Source organism: Conger conger, chromosome 9, assembly GCF_963514075.1.
Source record: "Conger conger chromosome 9, fConCon1.1, whole genome shotgun sequence".
In the NCBI taxonomy this organism is placed as follows: Eukaryota; Metazoa; Chordata; class Actinopteri; order Anguilliformes; family Congridae; genus Conger; species Conger conger.
The window spans coordinates 20,926,380-20,944,926 of NC_083768.1; the positions used below are offsets into that span (position 1 = coordinate 20,926,380).

An 18,547-nucleotide genomic window follows, 5' to 3' on the forward strand; every position below is an offset into this window, starting at 1 on the left:
TTGACATGAAGAAATCCCTGATATTCAATATTGGACTCAACTTTTGGACCCCACTGTATATTCAGTGCGCATACAAACAGTAAAAGGTGGTCAAGCAAGGCCTTACTATCCATTAAAGAAAAACCCTGCACCCCTATTAACTGCCACAACATAAAATTAGAAGGAGAGAGTCATCTAAGGTTATCCCTTAGCTTCTAGCCATACGAGAGCCGGCACTCCTGTAGCATCTAGAATGAGGGAGATTATGATGTTGATATTTCCAAGAAAAGATGAAGACATTTTCAGTTTCGTGTACACAAGCTTCAGATCTACCATACTGGTATTCAGAGTGGTTTGGATGACTGAGGCTTGTGTGCAAGTAAACCTCAAACATTCCAAAAGGGAGCTGCTGTCCCATATTCCCAAGATATCATTTATCAATGAGATGATCCTCATCGGTTCACATGCCTGTAGTCCCAGTCATGCTAATTCAAGCTAAACTAATCCAGGTTAAGCTCTTTCTGGAGAAACACCTCTAAACCATGGATTTCACCATCAGCAAAATGTGCACCGTCGCGGAAACCGCGGACCAGAAAGCTGAATGTCAACAATTAAATTCATGCAATATCCAAGCTGGTACAGTAACAATGTTATAATATACTACCAACAACAGCAATAATGATGTATCTGCAACAACAGCAATAATCACGATAATAATCACCATATCTATTACAATAAAAAGACTCTCCATTTGCTCTGTGGCTAAGCATCAGCGGAGACAGATCAATGGTGCATCGAGCAGGCTGAACATACAGACGCGAGCGCCTGGCTCTTTCTGCAGGCCTCAGCAACATCAGAGGAGTGCAGACACTCCAGACGGGAGGAGGAGGAGGAGAAGGAGGAGGAGGAGGAGGAGGTGAGCTCTCGATGAAAGGAAAGGGAGAGAAAATGATAGAGACAGTGGTCACGCCGACGTTAAGTGCACAGTCGTGTCGGTCGGCGGCTGACAGTGATGCAGCGAGATTCGCGGAGACGATAACAACTCGGGAAATTTCACTGTCAGCTGTCGTAAATATTCCTCGTAAAGGTCTTTCAGGTTTAAGTCACAGTGCACTGCGTTGTACACTGAGACAGTTTGTAAGCCAAACGGAGACGAAGGATGCCCAAACTGATGCCGAGATTGCTCAATACTGAATTTGAGGCAAGCCTTTTTCAACCTGGTGGCTCCTACTGGGTTGAACGTCCATGGAAAAAACTTGACAATCCAAATCAGACCAGGGAGATGAGGTGTGATGTCATCTGCTCAGTATTCAAATGAAGATATCAGGATATTCCAGGATCAGGAACTTCCAACCGATAAAAACTCTGAATGGGCCGACCATGAAAATAACTAAAGCCTTGTATTCATCTATTCAATCAACACTTGGCTCTAAAACACAACAGTTCATCTTTTTCTTCACAAATGCAGAAGAGGTGCCAGTGATCACACATCTTGCCAAATTCTGTCCCAGAAGAAAAATAAACACCTCGCCTTTAATTGCAAAATGGCTGTGATTGTTATCCAAAGTTAAGGACAAACATCGATTGAATCCCATCCTAAAACATCGTGGGCCAGTGTCACAGACACAGATTAAGCCTAGTCCAAGACTAAATGCAGTTTTGAATGGAGATTGTCCACAGAAAACTCAATTTAGTCCAGGACTAAGCTCAATCTGGTCCCATGTATGTCGTGCTCAGCTGAAGCTGTTGCAGAAGAGGTGGTGAAAGAGCCCTGTAATACAGACTGCTGTACGAGACAGCTGACTGCAGCCCGCAGCTCTGGCCATAACCCAGACTGACCTTCGGAGGACAGGGTGAAGACCTCCTTAGGGATGAAGAGCTTGTCCTCGGACGACCGCGCCCAGTCCTTCATGCCCCTCCGCCCCTTCATGGGGAAGTTGATGTCACTGGAGACCGCCGAAACGGGCTCACGCTGGATAGTGACAACTGGAGAAAGAGGAGGGGAAGAGTGAGAGAAAGAGAGAGAGAGGGGGAGAGAGAGAGAGAGGGGGAAGGAGAAAGAGAGGGGGAGAGAGAGGGGGAGGGAAGGAGAGAGGGAGAGAGAGGAAGAGTGAGGGAGGGGGAGAGAGAGAGAGGGGGGAGAGAGAGATAGAGGGAGAGAGAGGGGGGAGGGAGAGTGAGGGAGAGAAAGAGAGAGAGAGAGGGAGAGAGGGGGGAGGGGGAGAGAGTGAGGGAGGGAGGGAGAAAGAGAGAGGGAGAGAGAGGGGGGAGGGAGAGAGAGAGTGAGTGAGGGTAGAAGAGAGAGGGGGAGAGAGGGAGGGAGAGAGATGGACAGCATTCAAATGAAAGTTGAAAAAAGCATGCACACTCGTTCATTAACACAAATGGTAAATGGTTGGCATTTATATAGCACCTTTATCCAAAGCGCTGTATGAATTCATACACACACTCACACACCGACGGCCATTGGCTGCCATGCAAGGCACCGACCAGCTTGTCAGGAGCCTTTGGGGGTTAGGTGTATTGTTCAGGGACACTTCGACATAGCCCGGGCGGGGGATCGAACCGGCAACCCTCCGACTGCCAGACGACTGCTCTTACTGCCTGAGCCATGTCGCCCCTACCCCGTAACACAAGGCCTCCCACACTCGCATCATACTGAACAATTCAGATGGCACATAAGCATAATTAATTTAATCATGCAATCTCGCGTTCTCTCCCTCACATGCTCAGACAAGCATCTACCAGGCTAGCCACAAACACACATAAACACACACTCACGTCCACACAAACACGCCACCCACACACACACAAATGCGCAACCATACAATAGACAAATTCATAAGGTGTTTGTTTTGCCGCTGGGCTCAGAAAGGCCCCAAACAGCGGCAGTGTTTGTGAGAGTGTGGGAAACGACGGTGGTTGAGGTGTTGGGCTATGGGATATGGAGAGCTGGAGAGGTGTGGGGTTTCGACACTCACTGAGGTTGTTGGTGAAGAAGAGAGAATTCTGGAAGGCCTTCTGAGCCTCCCCGATGAGATGGATGAAGTCTTCCACCACACGCATCAGCAACATAGACCCGGGAGAGACCTGAGACAGAGAGAAAGAGTTAAACTGACATACATACACGCCCGCACAGAGGCAAATGTACACACACACATGCACACAAATACACACACACACACACGGACACATACACACAAAGAAGTAAAATCCTGCCAATAATTTCCAATTTACATTTTACAGGGCCATACTTTAGCTTGTTTTGTACTATTTTACACTTACACTACTTTAAGTGTCTACAATAGTAATGAATGACATTGTGATCCTCATGGTCATGCAGTTCTCTACCTTTTTATTCATCATCATAAGTTACTTTTGCCTTATTTATGTTTTCAAAATGATCAGGCTACAAGATAACATCAACTGTCGGCATCACTCCTTTGTCTCATCGGAATCATTTTCATGCACTACTCCACCTTTATCATAACCGTCATTACCATAATTATGATAATTATCACTGTTGTCATTTATGCCAGACATGCCTATACACTCCAATCAAGTGCATAAATGAATATCTAATTGCCTTGGCAGTCTTTCTCAGGGACAGGCTAGAATGTTCTAGCAATTCACACTGACAAAATATCTCATCATGGATCTGTTAACCTTGACTGCCATTCTGCAAACAAGAAGCAAAAAGGACAGATACCTGTGCTGGCTGACCATCGTAACGCTAACCTGAATTTACCTTCTCCGACCGTGCCAATATTACTCATATTTACTGTAAATCACATCAAGCCATCGGGCCAGATTAGTGATCAGAGGTCCAGATGGTATACAGCAAACTTCTGTGACACAGGGGTAAGAAAGGTGGTGGGGCAGGCTGTTGCTAAGTCAAAGTAAGAAGCGTCATGTACTCCAGAGCACAGACATGAATACACAGACACACACATTCAAGCACAGACATGCACGCACCCACGCCCATGCACGCAGATGTGCACACAGACACACACACACATGCAGACACACACACGCGCGCACATCCACACATGTATACAATATCTCTCACCTCTGTCTGACAAGCACATTTAAGCTATTTGAAACATCTCTCCTTCAAGCAAGTTTACATGCAGACGGAACATCATTTCTCTAACGGACATTTTCTTCTCCCTCCTTTATTCTATAAAAGATTTTCTTCTAAGAGGGTAATTATTCAGATAATGAGAACAATTAATCAAATCTGAAGCCCAGTACCCCGTAAATGCTAAAGTTCGTCTGGCTGGCACCTAAAAGCCAGGGAGGAAAAAAAAAACACTGCAGAGATTGGAACAATAAACCCTTGGCATCCAGGTCACCATGCTACCCAGCTACCCTTGAAACAGGAACTCTCAGCAGAGGTGAGAGAGGCCCAATTTGCTCCGCTAAGATGGCGATTACAGCCTCAGCTGCAAGGTTAGGGTCCTAATTACAGGGTCATCACAAATCCACTGTTGGCTCGTACGCAGCGACAGACTGTTATGTTTTGAACACAGTAATGGAAGTAATCAAAGGCTGCTTAAAGAGGAAAGATGTCACATGGAAAGCAAGTTGGGTGTCTGGCTTTCATCCAAGTCATATATCTGGTAAGAAATCATCCATGAACAGGCTGATGCCGTTTTTACCCATTGCCCCATTTATGTGCACGATCGGAGGATTCACGGGAGGTTTTAAACTGACTGCTGCGTTGCCGTGGCAACGACATCACAAAGCTGCAGGTGTTTCTGGCTGTGGAGTGAATGATCCTGTTTTAAATATAACGTGTGAGCTGGTCTGATCACTCCCCCTGACTGAATCTGCTCCTTCGTTTGTCGCAGAAAATAATGGCAGTTACAGGCTTATAGGGGACCTGGGAAGACCCTTTATCACAGCCAAGTCCTCTACCCTATGCTGTGCCTGGACTCCATTCACCCCAATTACACTCTCTCACTCTTTCTATCGTACACACACAGGCACACACACACACGCACACGCAGACTCACGTGCGCACAGCAGGAAGACTTCCCTACCTGGTGAGCATCTTCCCACTTCTCACGGTTTTCCATGTCCAACATAAAGCTAACTACCTGGAAGAATTTCTGCACGGGGGGAGGAGAAAGAGGGAATAATGTTAATGAATGAGTAGAGCGAGAATGAGTAGGCGACAGTGGGAGCCGAGGAAGAGCACAGGAGGAAGCAGAGCAGAAGGGGAAGGTAAAAGAGACAACATGAAATGAAACAGTGGAGGAAACGGAGGGGAAAATAAACAAGCCGATTAAACACGGAAAGTCAAGTGAAAGAATTAAATACGAGTTTAGCTCATTTCTTAAAACAAAATGGCAGCCTTACAGGAGGTGGGATAATGGAGGCCGGGGTGAATAATTTACCTCCGGCGCATTGTTTTATCTGGTAATGAAAGCAAATGAGTCAGTCAGGCATGACCGAGCTAGGCTCAGCGTCACAGCCCCTGTCACACCGCCGTCCTTCGGAGGGAAGCTCCGGTGTCACTGCGCTCAGCGCTGCCAGGAGGCATAGGTCATTTCCCTCTCTGAGTTAAGAGACTGACAGTATGAACCCTCTGTAATCACACCGCAGGATGAGTTTGACCTCAACAGACCCTGGACACACAGACACAGTGACACCGGGCTTAGGGGAATGAGCCCAGGCCTGGGTGTGTGTGTGTGTGTGAGTGTGTGTATGTGTGTGTGTCTTTGTGTGCATGTGTGTGTCTGTATGTGCATGTATATGCGCGTGTGCGTGCGTCTGCTGACCTGCACGTCGTCGGGAGCTGGAATGTAGGTTGCTCGCTTGAAGGTGTCCGTCACATTTCGGAGAATCTCCACAGAGAATAAGAGGTCGCCGCTGTAATAGCTTTTCCGGGACATTAACTCGTGAAGACTCCTCACGATCTGAGACATGCCCTCCCCTGCTAGGGTCCTCTGACCCTTCGCAAGATGCTCTCGGAGCTGTAGAGGGGAGAGAGCCGAGCAGAGCGCAACCCCGGTTACACTGGGAGAGACAACCCTGGAGACACCAGCTGTGTGGCACCACTGGGTGAGACTATCCTGGAGAAACCAGCAGGGCCACACCACTGGGAGAGACTATCCTGGAGAATCCAGCAGGGTCACACCACTGGGAGAGACTATCCTGGAGAATCCAGCAGGGTCACACTACTGGGAGAGACTATCCTGGAGAATCCAGCAGGGTCACACCACTGGGAGAGACTATCCTGGAGAAACCAGCAGGGTCACACCACTGGGAGAGACTATCCTGGAGAAACCAGGAGGGTCACACCACTGGGAGAGACTGTACTGGAGAAACCAGCAGGGTCACACCACTGGGAGAGACTATCCTAGAGAATCCAGCAGGGTCACACCACTGGGAGAGACTACCCTGGAGAAACCAGCAGGGTCACACCACTGGGAGAGACTGTACTGGAGAAACCAGCAGGGTCACACCACTGGGAGAGACTATCCTAGAGAATTCAGCAGGGTCACACCACTGGGAGAGACTATCCTGGAGAGACCAGCAGGGTCACACCACTGGGAGAGACTGCACTGGAGAAACCAGCAGGGTCACACCACTGGGAGAGACTATCCTGGAGATACCAGCAGGGTCACACCACTGGGAGAGACTGGACAGGAGAAACCAACAGGGTCACACCACTGGGAGAGACTGTACTGGAGAAACCAGCAGGGTCACATCACTGGGAGAGGCTGTACTGGAGAAACCGACAGGGTCACACCACTGGGAGAGACTATCCTGGAGATACCAGCAGGGTCACACCACTGGGAGAGACTGTACTGGAGAAACCAGCAGGGTCACACCACTGGGAGAGACCAGACAGTCCTCCTGGAGGAACCAGCTGTGTGACACCACTGGGAGAAACTATCCTGGAAAAACCAGCTGGGTGACAAATTGTGAGCACCCTTTGTGATTGGTACATACAAATAATTTCCCTGGGTCTGTTATCAAATAGTTATTTTTCACTTCCTGCTGACAACTTCTCAAAGATAATCTCATATTCCAGTTATACTTGTATAATACACAACCAGGCATGGGCTGATATGGTATGATGAGCTTATTGCACACCTATTCTAACATTAGAATATTCAGAACATTAGTACACATTGTATGTTAACATATAGAACATAACTGAATTGAGGTATACCACGAAACTAGAAACTGGCACATGCCTATACACAACACTTCTGTTTCCATGCAAATAATGTGCCACACTCATGCCTTTGCAGTGATTACAATGGCTTTAAAAATGTATATATTTTTTTATGTTTTATATTTAGTTTAGATCCCAACCCACTCATTTACCCCCCTGAGTGACACCAGTAATTGGGTGGACACAGAGACAATGCATCACCAAAGAGACTGCACACAGGACGCAGCGTTACATAAAAAAAATGACAGGGGTAGAAATTGTAATGTAAAGTATATCTCGTCCGCCATCTCATCATCGACTATTTTTAGGGTATCTTTGGAACAAGTTCGCCGAGTTCTCTGTCAGTCAGGCAGTCTCCCAATGGACCGCCCGGGGTTATCGCAGTTTTCGCTCAGACTCAGCCTACGCCTTCGCTAAGGACGCTTCCCTCGTTCCCTCGAGCAGAGATGCGGCTGCTCGACACGTCATGGCGAGCGTCGTCTTGCCCGCCTGCCCGGTCCGCAAAACGTGCCTCTTCCGGCTGTCCAATCTCAACACCATTCAAATGAAATATCGGGCAATTCTGAGGCAGCGTGCAGCAAGCCTGAGATTAAATTTCTTAAAATATTTTGTGCGAGACAAAAGAGGAGCTGAGTCATCTCTGGGGGCTTGCGGAAGGGGGGGGGGCGGTGACGGACAGCTGAACCGAGGGGTGATTAATTCGATGTTGGGAGAGTATCTGTGATGGTGAAAGCACCCTCGCTCCGGCTCCTCACTCTCAACCCCCTCGGCCATCCCACGGGGCCCCGTGACATCTCCACAGGCTTCTCTGCCCCAAAGGCAAACAGGAAGTCAGGGCCCCCAGCGGGAGGATACTGTATAAAAATAGCCAGTGTGTCGAGACAAGGAGTCGCCATCCCGTTGACGGGGGATTGAGGTGGACATGCTGTAAGATATTTCTGTGAAAATTATTTTTACTTTACAGCTATTTAGCTGATACTTTTATCCAAAGCAACTCACAGTTGATAAGAATAAGCAGGGGGAAATCCCCCCCTGGAGCAATGTGGGGTTAAGGGCCTTGCTCAAGGGCCCAACTGATCTTATTGTGGCTACACTGGGGCTTGAACCACCAACCTTCCAGGTCAAAGTCAACCAACTTAGTTGGTAGGCTAGAGGCAGCCACCGTGTTGATCAGACAAAGCAGGGGATAACCCCCCTAGAGCAATGTGGGGTTAAGGGCCTTGCCTGAGGCCCCAACCATTCTTACTGTGGCTACACTGGGAAGTGAACCATCAACCTTCCAGGGCCTAGTCAACCAGGCTATAGGCAGCCCCTTTGTTTAAAAGTGAAAGCATTCCGTACGGGCGTCTGGGGAGGAGGCTCAGACTCTGGTCTGATGAAGGCTTTGTGTACGGCTGACTCTGTCGCTTGATCCATTGATTCAAAAATGTTTTCCACAGTCAGTTCTACAACCGACAAATTCCCCAGCCAACGACTTTGCAGAATGAATGCAGTTACAAGAAGAACGATGACGCAAGGGCAAGTGCTCTTTGCACAAAGGCAGCCGTTTCCCTCCATTGTAAGCATGAAAGTGTCGCACGGTGTACGATGCAAGAGCATAAGCAGAACTGGCACTTACTGATAGATGTAAATATCTGAAGTCAGTTGAGATGCATCGGGCGAAGCTCGGAGGACCCCAGTAAGCAACTCCTTTAGAGTCCAGCAAACAACGACGACTAGCAGATCCTGTGCAAATAGAAAAAGACATAAATGCAGGGTCGCAGACAGACACTATCACAAAAAAGAAGACCATGAACCGCTGACTGACAAAGAAGGTTAAATGGTCAGTTCAGCAGATTTGCAGAGAAAAGCAGTACATAGCTGACAAACAGTACTGCACATAGGACAATACATAATATAATAGCATACTACAGTACTCACATAATGTTTAAAATGCACACAGAAATTAATCTGAACCTACGAGGCCAACAGCACTGAAACCCTGCACTCGAACCTCCTTGCAGAAGCACGCTGAAACACCTTCTACACGGCTGTACTTTAAGAACATATATTACTGTCACAAGTTGACCTTATTCTACGTGTAGTCCTGCGGTTTACTTCAAAGGAATCATTTATTAGCCGTTTCTGCTTTTATTACTTATAAATCAACGCCTGCCCTGGGTGTGTTCCTGCAATCATTTCTAGATATACGACTGTGGCATTTCTGAAAGAGTAAACTAAAAAATACAACATAAATCTTTTAAAGGCTCAGCACGGCGTTGCTTCAGTCTCAATTGCTGTCAAAGTGGAAAATAGAGGTAATTTTTTATTAATTTTGGGACACAATATGAGCATGAGGAGTGGGTGGAGACTGACCAGTTGCATTTGATGGACACTTGTTGTAGACGGTTTCTCCGGCCGAAGCTCTTTTCCAGGTCATGGAGGCGAGCTGCTCGTCGCGACAAAGTTCATGGGGCGCTGAGGGGTGAAAAAGATACACACGGTCCTTTTCAAAGCCCGCCGCTGCCCAAAACATTCATACTCACAGCCATGCATGTTGTGCTCTTGTTCTCTCTGTCGGGAGATGTAACTGTTCTTCCCCATTCCCCAAATGCTCGCACGCGCACCCCATCTTACTCCCTCCCTCTCTCCTGCCCGTTTTCTCTGTTCGTGTCACATACCCGCACGCAAATACAAAGTCTTTATTTCGCCAAAGTTTGTCATATGCTCGGTGCACAGCGGGGACAAAAACATAAAACAAAAATACTCTAACCGCTCACCAACACACACCCACTACCTTCTTACTCACTCTCCAAATAAACACTTTATTTCTCTTCTTCCTCTCTCTCCATCTCTCTCAAACAGCCATGTTTAGTGCCCCCCCCCCCCAGCTCATAGGCAATTTCAGAACGTGCTCCCTCTCTTGTTCATTCTCTCTCTCTCTCTCACACTCCCGCTCTCTTTCTCTCTGAGAGTGGGAGAGATGCATTGTACCGATACACAGAGAGAGAGAGGTGGGGCAGGAGAGGGAAAGGGAGACGTGTAAAGCAGCTTCTCTTTCATCTAAATATATGTTCCAACCAAATTATTAGACAGATCTTTGTCTTTAATATCAGAGCACAAAGCTATCAAAGACCGATGCTGTATACCAGCTCTGCGGCAGAGGCTGACATTTATTTAATCTATTGCCTCCCAAAGCAACAGTCAAAGGTACGCTTATTAAAATCTGCTGCCTACTGCAGTGCCTGACACCCTGACAAATCGCACACAGCAGCACTTTGAAAAAAATCCCCCTCAGCCAGTGAGAATCTTCCTATGGAGGAGGAGGAGGAGGAGGAGAAGGAGAGAGAGAAGGCGAGCGTGTAGATGAGAGCAGAGTTGGGGATGTGAATACACCTGCGGTCGGGAGAGGTAACAGGTGAGAGATGATGAGAGGTTATTACTGAGCTGATGGCTGATTTGAGCCTGAGGGAGATGGGTAAATGATGTGGGTGGGGGTATAGATAGGGGGAGGGAGGGGGTGATGAGAACGTGGGCTACATGTGGATGATGTCGATAATACTATAGGCTGCCAGAGCCCCAGTTTTAAAAGTGTGCAGCGAAGGCGCATGATGCAAATAATCCCATGCGTATGTTACACCAAATTATTTAAACAATGCACATGTGGTTCACTTGAGCATGCAATCTGTCTTTCTGTCGGATACACAGACATGCATGCCAGCCTTCACAGTATAGAAAAATGGAAAGACACACATGCACGCACACACGCACATACACAAACATGAACATACACACACACACATACAAAAACACGCACACACACCTGCACACACATACCCACACACACTCATGTGCATGCACACACACACACACGCATGCGCGCGCACTCACACACACATGCACACACACTTGTGTGCATGCACACACACACACATACCCACACTCGTGTGCATGCACACACACATATACACCCACACACAAACACACGCACGCACACACATATGCACGCACACGCACACGCACACACACATCCACATCCATATACATACCCACACTCATTCATGCGCATGCACAAACACACACACACACCCACACACACTCACCTGGGCACTTCTTGTCATTGCAGGCGCGCACCTCCTCTCCGGAACCATCGCAGGGGTACCCCTGCACTCCGGTGGCCTGGCACATTCGGACCCTGCGCTGCCACCCCGAATCGCACGTCTTAGAGCACTGGTTCCAGTGGTTCCAGGGGCCCCACTTCCCATCGCCTGGAGAGAGGGAAACACGAGGAAAAGAAAAGAGAAGAGGTGAGCAAAAGAGGAATGAGAGGAGGAAAACAGGTGATGGTGAGTAGCGTGATGGGTATTGATTGAACCAGAGGAGAGGGGAATGGAAGAGCGAGGGTATTGGGCAAACATGGTGTGAAAGAACGGAAATAACAAATGAGTAAGTAGGAACAAAGGCAAAAGGAAAATAGTGAGAACTCACAGAGCAGAACTCACATGCCTGGCTGAAAAAGCTGGAAAATGCATTAATAAAGATTTTCTCAACAGCTAACTGATCACTAATTAACAAAAGGTCATGTTTCTTTTCAGGAACATTGTGGTTCATCACATGAATGCAGAGTGAAACCACTCAAGTCACATGATATGCCAACGTTTTCCTCATAGCTTTGTGGACATCAGTACAGACATCAGTGTTGATGTGATACAATGCTTTTGAATAACCATACTTTCGAATACCATAAGCGCATTAAATCTATGCAGGAACTCATCCATGCCTTTTAAAATCCGGACTCAGACACAGAAATACATGTGCACACACACACACACACACACACACACAGTATTCACATTTGCACACAAAATAACAATTCCAATTTCACACTGCTGCACTAGAATACTCTCAAGCTACGCTCTAATCAGACAATCCTCACCATGATTTTATAGTTTCACATTAATTTTGCATCCCATCTATTATAGAGCCATAGTTAATTCAAGCACATATTTTGACTCACTGAACAGGGCAGAAATGGCTATATCTTCTTGCCTGCAAGGACTCTTCTAGAGGTTCTAAATTGATCCTTTAGCATAAAGAGCACGATAAGCGTCAGCCTCCCTGGATCCAAACCCCTATCAGCTGAAGGGTAAATGTGCCGGTATCTAAGCGCCCAGCTCTGTGAATGTGTTTTAATGGGTTATGCTTCAATGACCAGCTGTCAGGAATGAGCAGTCACAGGTCCAATTAAGCCCAGAGGAGAACTGCACCGTGTCCAAAGTTTGTGTTGAAATATACAAAACAGGCTGCCTTCAAAAATCTCACCGCACCACTTCAAGCAACATCAAATAGCACATGCAAAACTGTGAAATATGCTATGAACCAGCAAAACGCACTGTGGGTGTGTGTTTGCGCAAATGTGCCTGGGTGTGCCCGCATGTATGTGTGTGTGTGCGCGCGCACAAGTGTGCCTGTATGTTTGCGTGTGCGCGTGTGTGTGCGTGTGTGCGTATGAGGAAGTAGGATGGCTTTCAAAATGCACATCACATTCACATATAGTCATTACTAATACACTTAAAATACTATGTTTCAACATGGCTTGTTTGGTATGTGTGAGAGCGTGGCAGGGCTGGACCCGGGTTCTGCTGCTTACCGCTGCAGTCCTGGGTCTCGCATTCGCGTGTCTCTGAGTGAGACCCCTTACACTCTGCCCAGCCGTGGACCGATACACTGCACCGCCGCTGACGCTCCTGCGTCCCCCTGGAGCACGTCACCGAACACGGAGACCAAGCGGACCAGTCCAGCCACTGCCCCTCCACTGAGAGACAGGGAGAGGAGGAGGGAGTGAAAGAGAGCAAAACGGAGAAGAGACAGAGATAATTAGCCAGAGAGAAAACGGGGGGAAGGTGAGGTAGAGGCTAAGTGGAGATAGGGAGGTAAAGAAGGAGACCCGCATGCTTGCGCTCACACACACGCACACACACACACGTATATGCGTACGCACGCGCGAACCTTCACCTACCATTAGCGCCAGGTGACATTCGTGGGGGCGTCGGCGGCGCCAGTAATCAGCTGGAGCGTCTTTATTAAAGGTCGCGTTCGCGTGAAAATGAGTCTGACAGCGACGTGGCGTGTCAGGTGCTCGTCGCCGTGCCCGTTGCCGCGGGCCTAATGAGACCACCGGAGTGATTGATTGAGGCTGATAAACGGGACGGGGTCCTGAGAACCGGTGGGGCGGGGGCACCTCAGAAGGAACAGAGCTATCCTCTTTCTGGCCTCCCCACATACCGAAGCCACTCCACCGAAAAGCCACTGATAATGTACCCTGCTGAAAAAAACTAGATTTTGAAACGCCTGGTAGCTGGTTGACCAGTTCATACGAGCTCCCAGCTTCATATGGCTTAGCTGGTTGACCAGGTCATACCTAGCTATACCAGAATATGACCAGCTCAATTTTAAATCTGGCATGAAAAGGCCAGAGCAGGGTAGAGCACTGCGGTTAGGTTATTACTCTCCAAGTCTAAGACATATCATATGTGGCAGGACAGGTGCTAACGCTAGATTAGCATCGGACGGCTGCTGTGGCTTTTATGTCACTGCATGGACACTGCAGTCTTCTATATATTCTCCAGCCAGCGTGCAGACACCATTATCCCAGCACTGAATTCCGCCCAGGCCAGAATGGTCTGTGTGGAACTAACGAGGGCCCGACAGAGTTTGATAAACCAAGGGAGATTACGAGGATTTGTTTTTTTGCCCCTGCGATACCGCGCATCAAAAACACAGCCAGGGAGCGAATCAAAGCTGCGTAAACTACAAAACTTCATGCTCCCATGTGTGTGACGTGTCAGCTCCATCTCGGGGAAGTGAGTACATGAGCATTTTCATTATAATTCATCTATAATTCCTTTTTTTAATGTCAACCGTTATTTTTCATCCTGGTTTGCCGCTGCTAATCGTGCCTCTAGAGTAACCCGTAGCACATGCTAGGAGCACCGCAGCTGAAGCATACAATTTGATGCACTCGTTTCAGATACAACAATTTTTTCCCCCCAATACTACAGGCCACACATTGGTACAGCACAGCCAGTTATGATTACAAGAGAGGGACATCATTCATAGGTGTCAACTGGTAGCCTGTGGATCATGTTGAATTGCTGGACTGAGCTAATTTCGCAGAGACCAGAGCAACCACGGACAATTTAAAGCTAACGTTGAATCCCTGGCAAGATGAAGGCTGTTGTGTTAATTGGGTAAGGCAGGATCGCCAACTTTGGTTAGCTGGCTGGACTGAGATTGCAACTGTGGACCGGGGGAAGGGGGCGGATTCTGGGAAGCCCTGTAATTGGGCAAAAAGCTTTGGGTGGAGATACAGTGAGATCACATTGAAAATCTGGGACTTATTTTTCATGTAATCATGGAAATAAACAGAAAGGTTGAGGATTTTGAACATTTCAAAACAAATAAAAGTTACTTCAAAGCTATGCAAGAACTGACAAAGCCAAGCATTCAGTAACATAACAGGATGCTCTTTGGAACATTGTCAAATAGTGCTGGGATAACATGGATCATCAGGATTTGCGCCAATTTCTGGAGGCCATGCCAGCTCAAGTGCATGTTGCCATTAAATCAAAAGGGGAAATATCAAATACTAAGAAATTCATGTATTTTTTTCACAGATATTTTCACAATTTTTCACTGAAATTGTTATGCTCATAATATAATTTGTCATTAGAAAATGTGTTGTAAATTACCAAAAAATGCAAAATATAAGCATTTTCACAAGTGGTCTCAGACTTTTGGACCTCACTGTACTTACTGACCTGTCTGACAATCACTTTGTTCTTTCTTGCTTAACCACGATGTAACCGATTGGTGCAATGTAGGTAGCCAATCAACAGTAATGTTGTATGATGATGTATGACCCAATCACAGCTTGTCATGCTGAAAAATATTAACTTTGTCCAGTAAACTAATAGATCATTGAAACGGGGAGTGGCTTTGTTTATAGTAGTCTTTTTATTTGGGATGAGATGTGTTTGGATTTGTCAGACGTGGGTTGAGAGCATGAGACATAGCCTGAAAGTCCAAAGCCTGAAATTTGGCATCTTTGGGCTAAGGAAGTAACATGGTCATGTGATGTGTAGGCTGCAGTCTATTCTTTTGGCAAGCTCAATAGCACTCTGACCATTCTATTCTCCAAAAGAATATCAGTAACTATGGATAGATATGGAGCAATATTTTCATTATAGGATCAAGACACTGGTTGACTGTTCAATGGACATCAAAAAGTAATTAAAACCCAGACAACACAGCCTGACTTAGCAGTATGGTTATCATCTCATGATTACCTGTTTCTTTTAAATCTCCAAAGGCTTTTGTGAGAAGAAATTCTTGTGGAGCGTATCGGCTTCTGAAATACTCTGACACAGTTTGCTGTTTACAAGAGTGTGTGGGTTGAGGGTCATAAGCCTGTTTGTGTCTGAGCCCCCAGCACACACCACCCCCTCACCCAGGGTTCGACACTCCACAGTGCCCAATAGACCACTAATGAAAAGCCTGCAGTTACCTGGCAGCTCGTGTTAAACATGCCAATAAAAAGGTTTATGAGCAGACCTTAGTTCATTAGCTAAATAACATACCAGGGGATAACAAAACACACAAAAAAACTCAGAAGCAAACATATGAAATAGGCTTTTGAATCTGTAAGTGTTTCTGGCTTCTACACTCTAGAAGCCTGAAAAAGAGCCAATCTCTGCATGAATCCCATAGAGACCAGTTTGTATTGTTGTAACCACCTGGGCAGAAGCAGTACTTTTGGGCATTGGCAAATGTTTTTTCTCCCTCTCTCTCCCGCTCCCTGAAAGTGGAGAATCAGCCTTCGGAATGGGTCCTCCTGGGCCCTTATCAGCCGGTTCTGATGGGCTGGGGTATTCATTAGAGCCTTGCAAAGGTTCATAACAGGCCAAATCAGTATTCTGCCGGATAAGCAGAACCGCAAACCACCATGCATCCATCATGGATCCCTGACCTGGTTTTTAAACTCTCAATAAAATAGACTTTTGCTTCCTGTTGCTTGCGAAGAGGAAGTACAGGCTCGAACATCCTGTTTGAGGTAGGTCGAGATCCAGTTGTGAGAATTTTGAGTTTCATCAGACCCATAATCATTCTGGCTAGCATTGTTGTTATTTATGCTTTGCTTGTAATACTTTCTGGTGGTCTCTTCAAAGTTGAGGCCATCTGAAAATGCATGCAAGAGAAATGAATCAAAGCAGACATTTAATTTTATAGGGGAAAAAATAAAAGGGAAACTTTGGGAATACCCTCAGTACATCTGAACTCATCAATAAAGTAAAGCAAGAAAGAACGCCTTCTTGGCACAGCACAAGCATCATTTACAAAATATGGCAGCCAATATTCCAAATGTGATTCAGGAGGAGGCAAACGTATGACCCTGCCATGATGCCACTGTGTGCGATATATGAAATGTCCGTCTTACTTATTGCATTGTGCGCTCACTGTATCAGCCACATGAAGCTTATGCTGTAAATACTATCATTAACCACCATTAGAAGACATATGGGGCTGTGATTATAAAGAGCCTTGCATACAAGTTATTTGAACAGGAAGTTTCTAATGGTCTGATAATTGACATTGCACTTTTTATGTGATGCTCGTAAGACAGGATTTTATAAGTGTCCTAATGTCCTAAGATTGTCCTAAAATCTTCGGATCTGAGTACTTTTATTCAATGGGGTGGCAGAGGGGATAAGTTGCAATGCGTCTTCAATATCAACAGGCTTTGGTGCATCTGTAGGACTTATGTGAAAGTAGAGTGGGTGAATTTCACTTCTATTCAAACCCATGGATGGGCCCCAAATCTGGAACGGTATGTGCTGTCAGGAACCCTGAAGAATGCACATGATTGGCTGCAATGTTGCTCAGGAAGGGAGGGGCTTTAACCAAACAGGAAGTCAGTGACTCATCCATTGGCCAATCAGGCATCCACAGCCAGCACAATCTGCAAATGTGTCCTCCCCCTTCCAGTATATACAGTACAGCTTATATTTGTAAGCTTAACTGGTGGATGAGAGTAGAAGAAAAAAAAACAGCTCACAAGGGATATCTGGGATCTCCTGAAGAAAAGAGGGAATACACAAAGAAGTGAGCAATCCACGTTGAGAGCAGAGCAATTATCACTGAGTAACATACATGAAACATATGGAAAATGTAAATGGGGAAATATGATTTAAGTAGTGGCTAAATAAAGCTTCTCTAATTATTTCATGAAGACGAGGTTATCGACTGTAACAGAAGCAGCTCTATTCTGCTGACTGGCTAAGTCCTAGATTCCAGAGGCGCCATCTGAGAGTTAGTCTCTTCCTCATGTGTGTCCCGTTGACCTTAGCTGTGCTTGTCACACTGGACACCCACAGCTGATGAGAAGCAGGGCTGAAATCTCCAGCTTCCGGGCAAGAGTCCAACTGGCAGATGACATTTCTTTATCTGGCAGGAATATGACAAAAATGTAACCCTTTTTATATTTGTCAGCATGGATGTACATGGCAGGCTCTTAAAAATTTGCGTGACAGGCTGGCCAAATAAATAAATATTCATTGGCAATAACTTGTTTAGAAAAGGCCAGGTTTTATGCATTTTTTAAGGGACATACCATAGCCCTTCATTGAGTGTGTGTGTGTTTGTGTGTATGCATACTGTATGAGTGTGTAGCAGCTGCTGTATAGATTCTGTTGAAGCGTGATTCAACCCAGCTGACTTCTTAATATGAAGTAATAAACCCTGTCGTCTATTTTGAAATAAATTGCACGCATGCATGCACACACACACACACATACACAGACACACATACACACGCAATGAAATACAGGAGCGATATCACAAAGTACAAAAGCTATCTCAAAAGCATAGCAAAACAACTGTTTTCCCCGCTTGGGAAATAGGCCATCATGCACCATACATATTTCTACATGATTTACATTCAGTAGATAGATAGTAGTCATTTCATCATATCTATGATATATATGCAATTGTGTATTATTACACACTATAACACAATTACCCTCAGCCTAACCATTGAAGCTAAAATAACAGTAACAATGCAGTCAATAGAGTACAGTCTATGCATTGTATTCAGGCTTGATTGCACAATAACCTGCAGTACAATACCAGTGCATTGCAAATTCTACCCATGCCATGTATTGTGTGACATATAACAACTACATAAAATTAAGATAAAAATCATTTTAAAGCAATACATACATTAAATGCATATACACTCAGTGAGCAATTTATTAGGTAGACCATCTTGTTAATACAAATATTACATTTTTGTCATTTACTGCCAAATATGTGGCAGTAAATGCATAAAAGCATGCAGGT

The 18,547-nt window shown here is 46.1% G+C and overlaps 1 protein-coding gene across 1 annotated transcript in view; it reads right to left on the reverse strand.

Moving 5' to 3' along the window:
- The window catches only part of adgrb2 (adhesion G protein-coupled receptor B2), a 198,949-nt gene that overhangs the window by 108,464 nt on the left and 71,938 nt on the right, over positions 1-18,547 (reverse strand). The window contains exons 5-12 of the mRNA XM_061255343.1: positions 12,801-12,965; positions 11,254-11,418; positions 9,527-9,628; positions 8,790-8,896; positions 5,766-5,960; positions 5,025-5,093; positions 2,961-3,069; positions 1,819-1,965 (exon numbers count right to left, since the gene is read on the reverse strand). Of these exons, the coding sequence (XP_061111327.1) occupies positions 1,819-1,965; positions 2,961-3,069; positions 5,025-5,093; positions 5,766-5,960; positions 8,790-8,896; positions 9,527-9,628; positions 11,254-11,418; positions 12,801-12,965 (1,059 nt within the window). The remainder of the gene's footprint in view (positions 1-1,818; positions 1,966-2,960; positions 3,070-5,024; positions 5,094-5,765; positions 5,961-8,789; positions 8,897-9,526; positions 9,629-11,253; positions 11,419-12,800; positions 12,966-18,547) is intronic.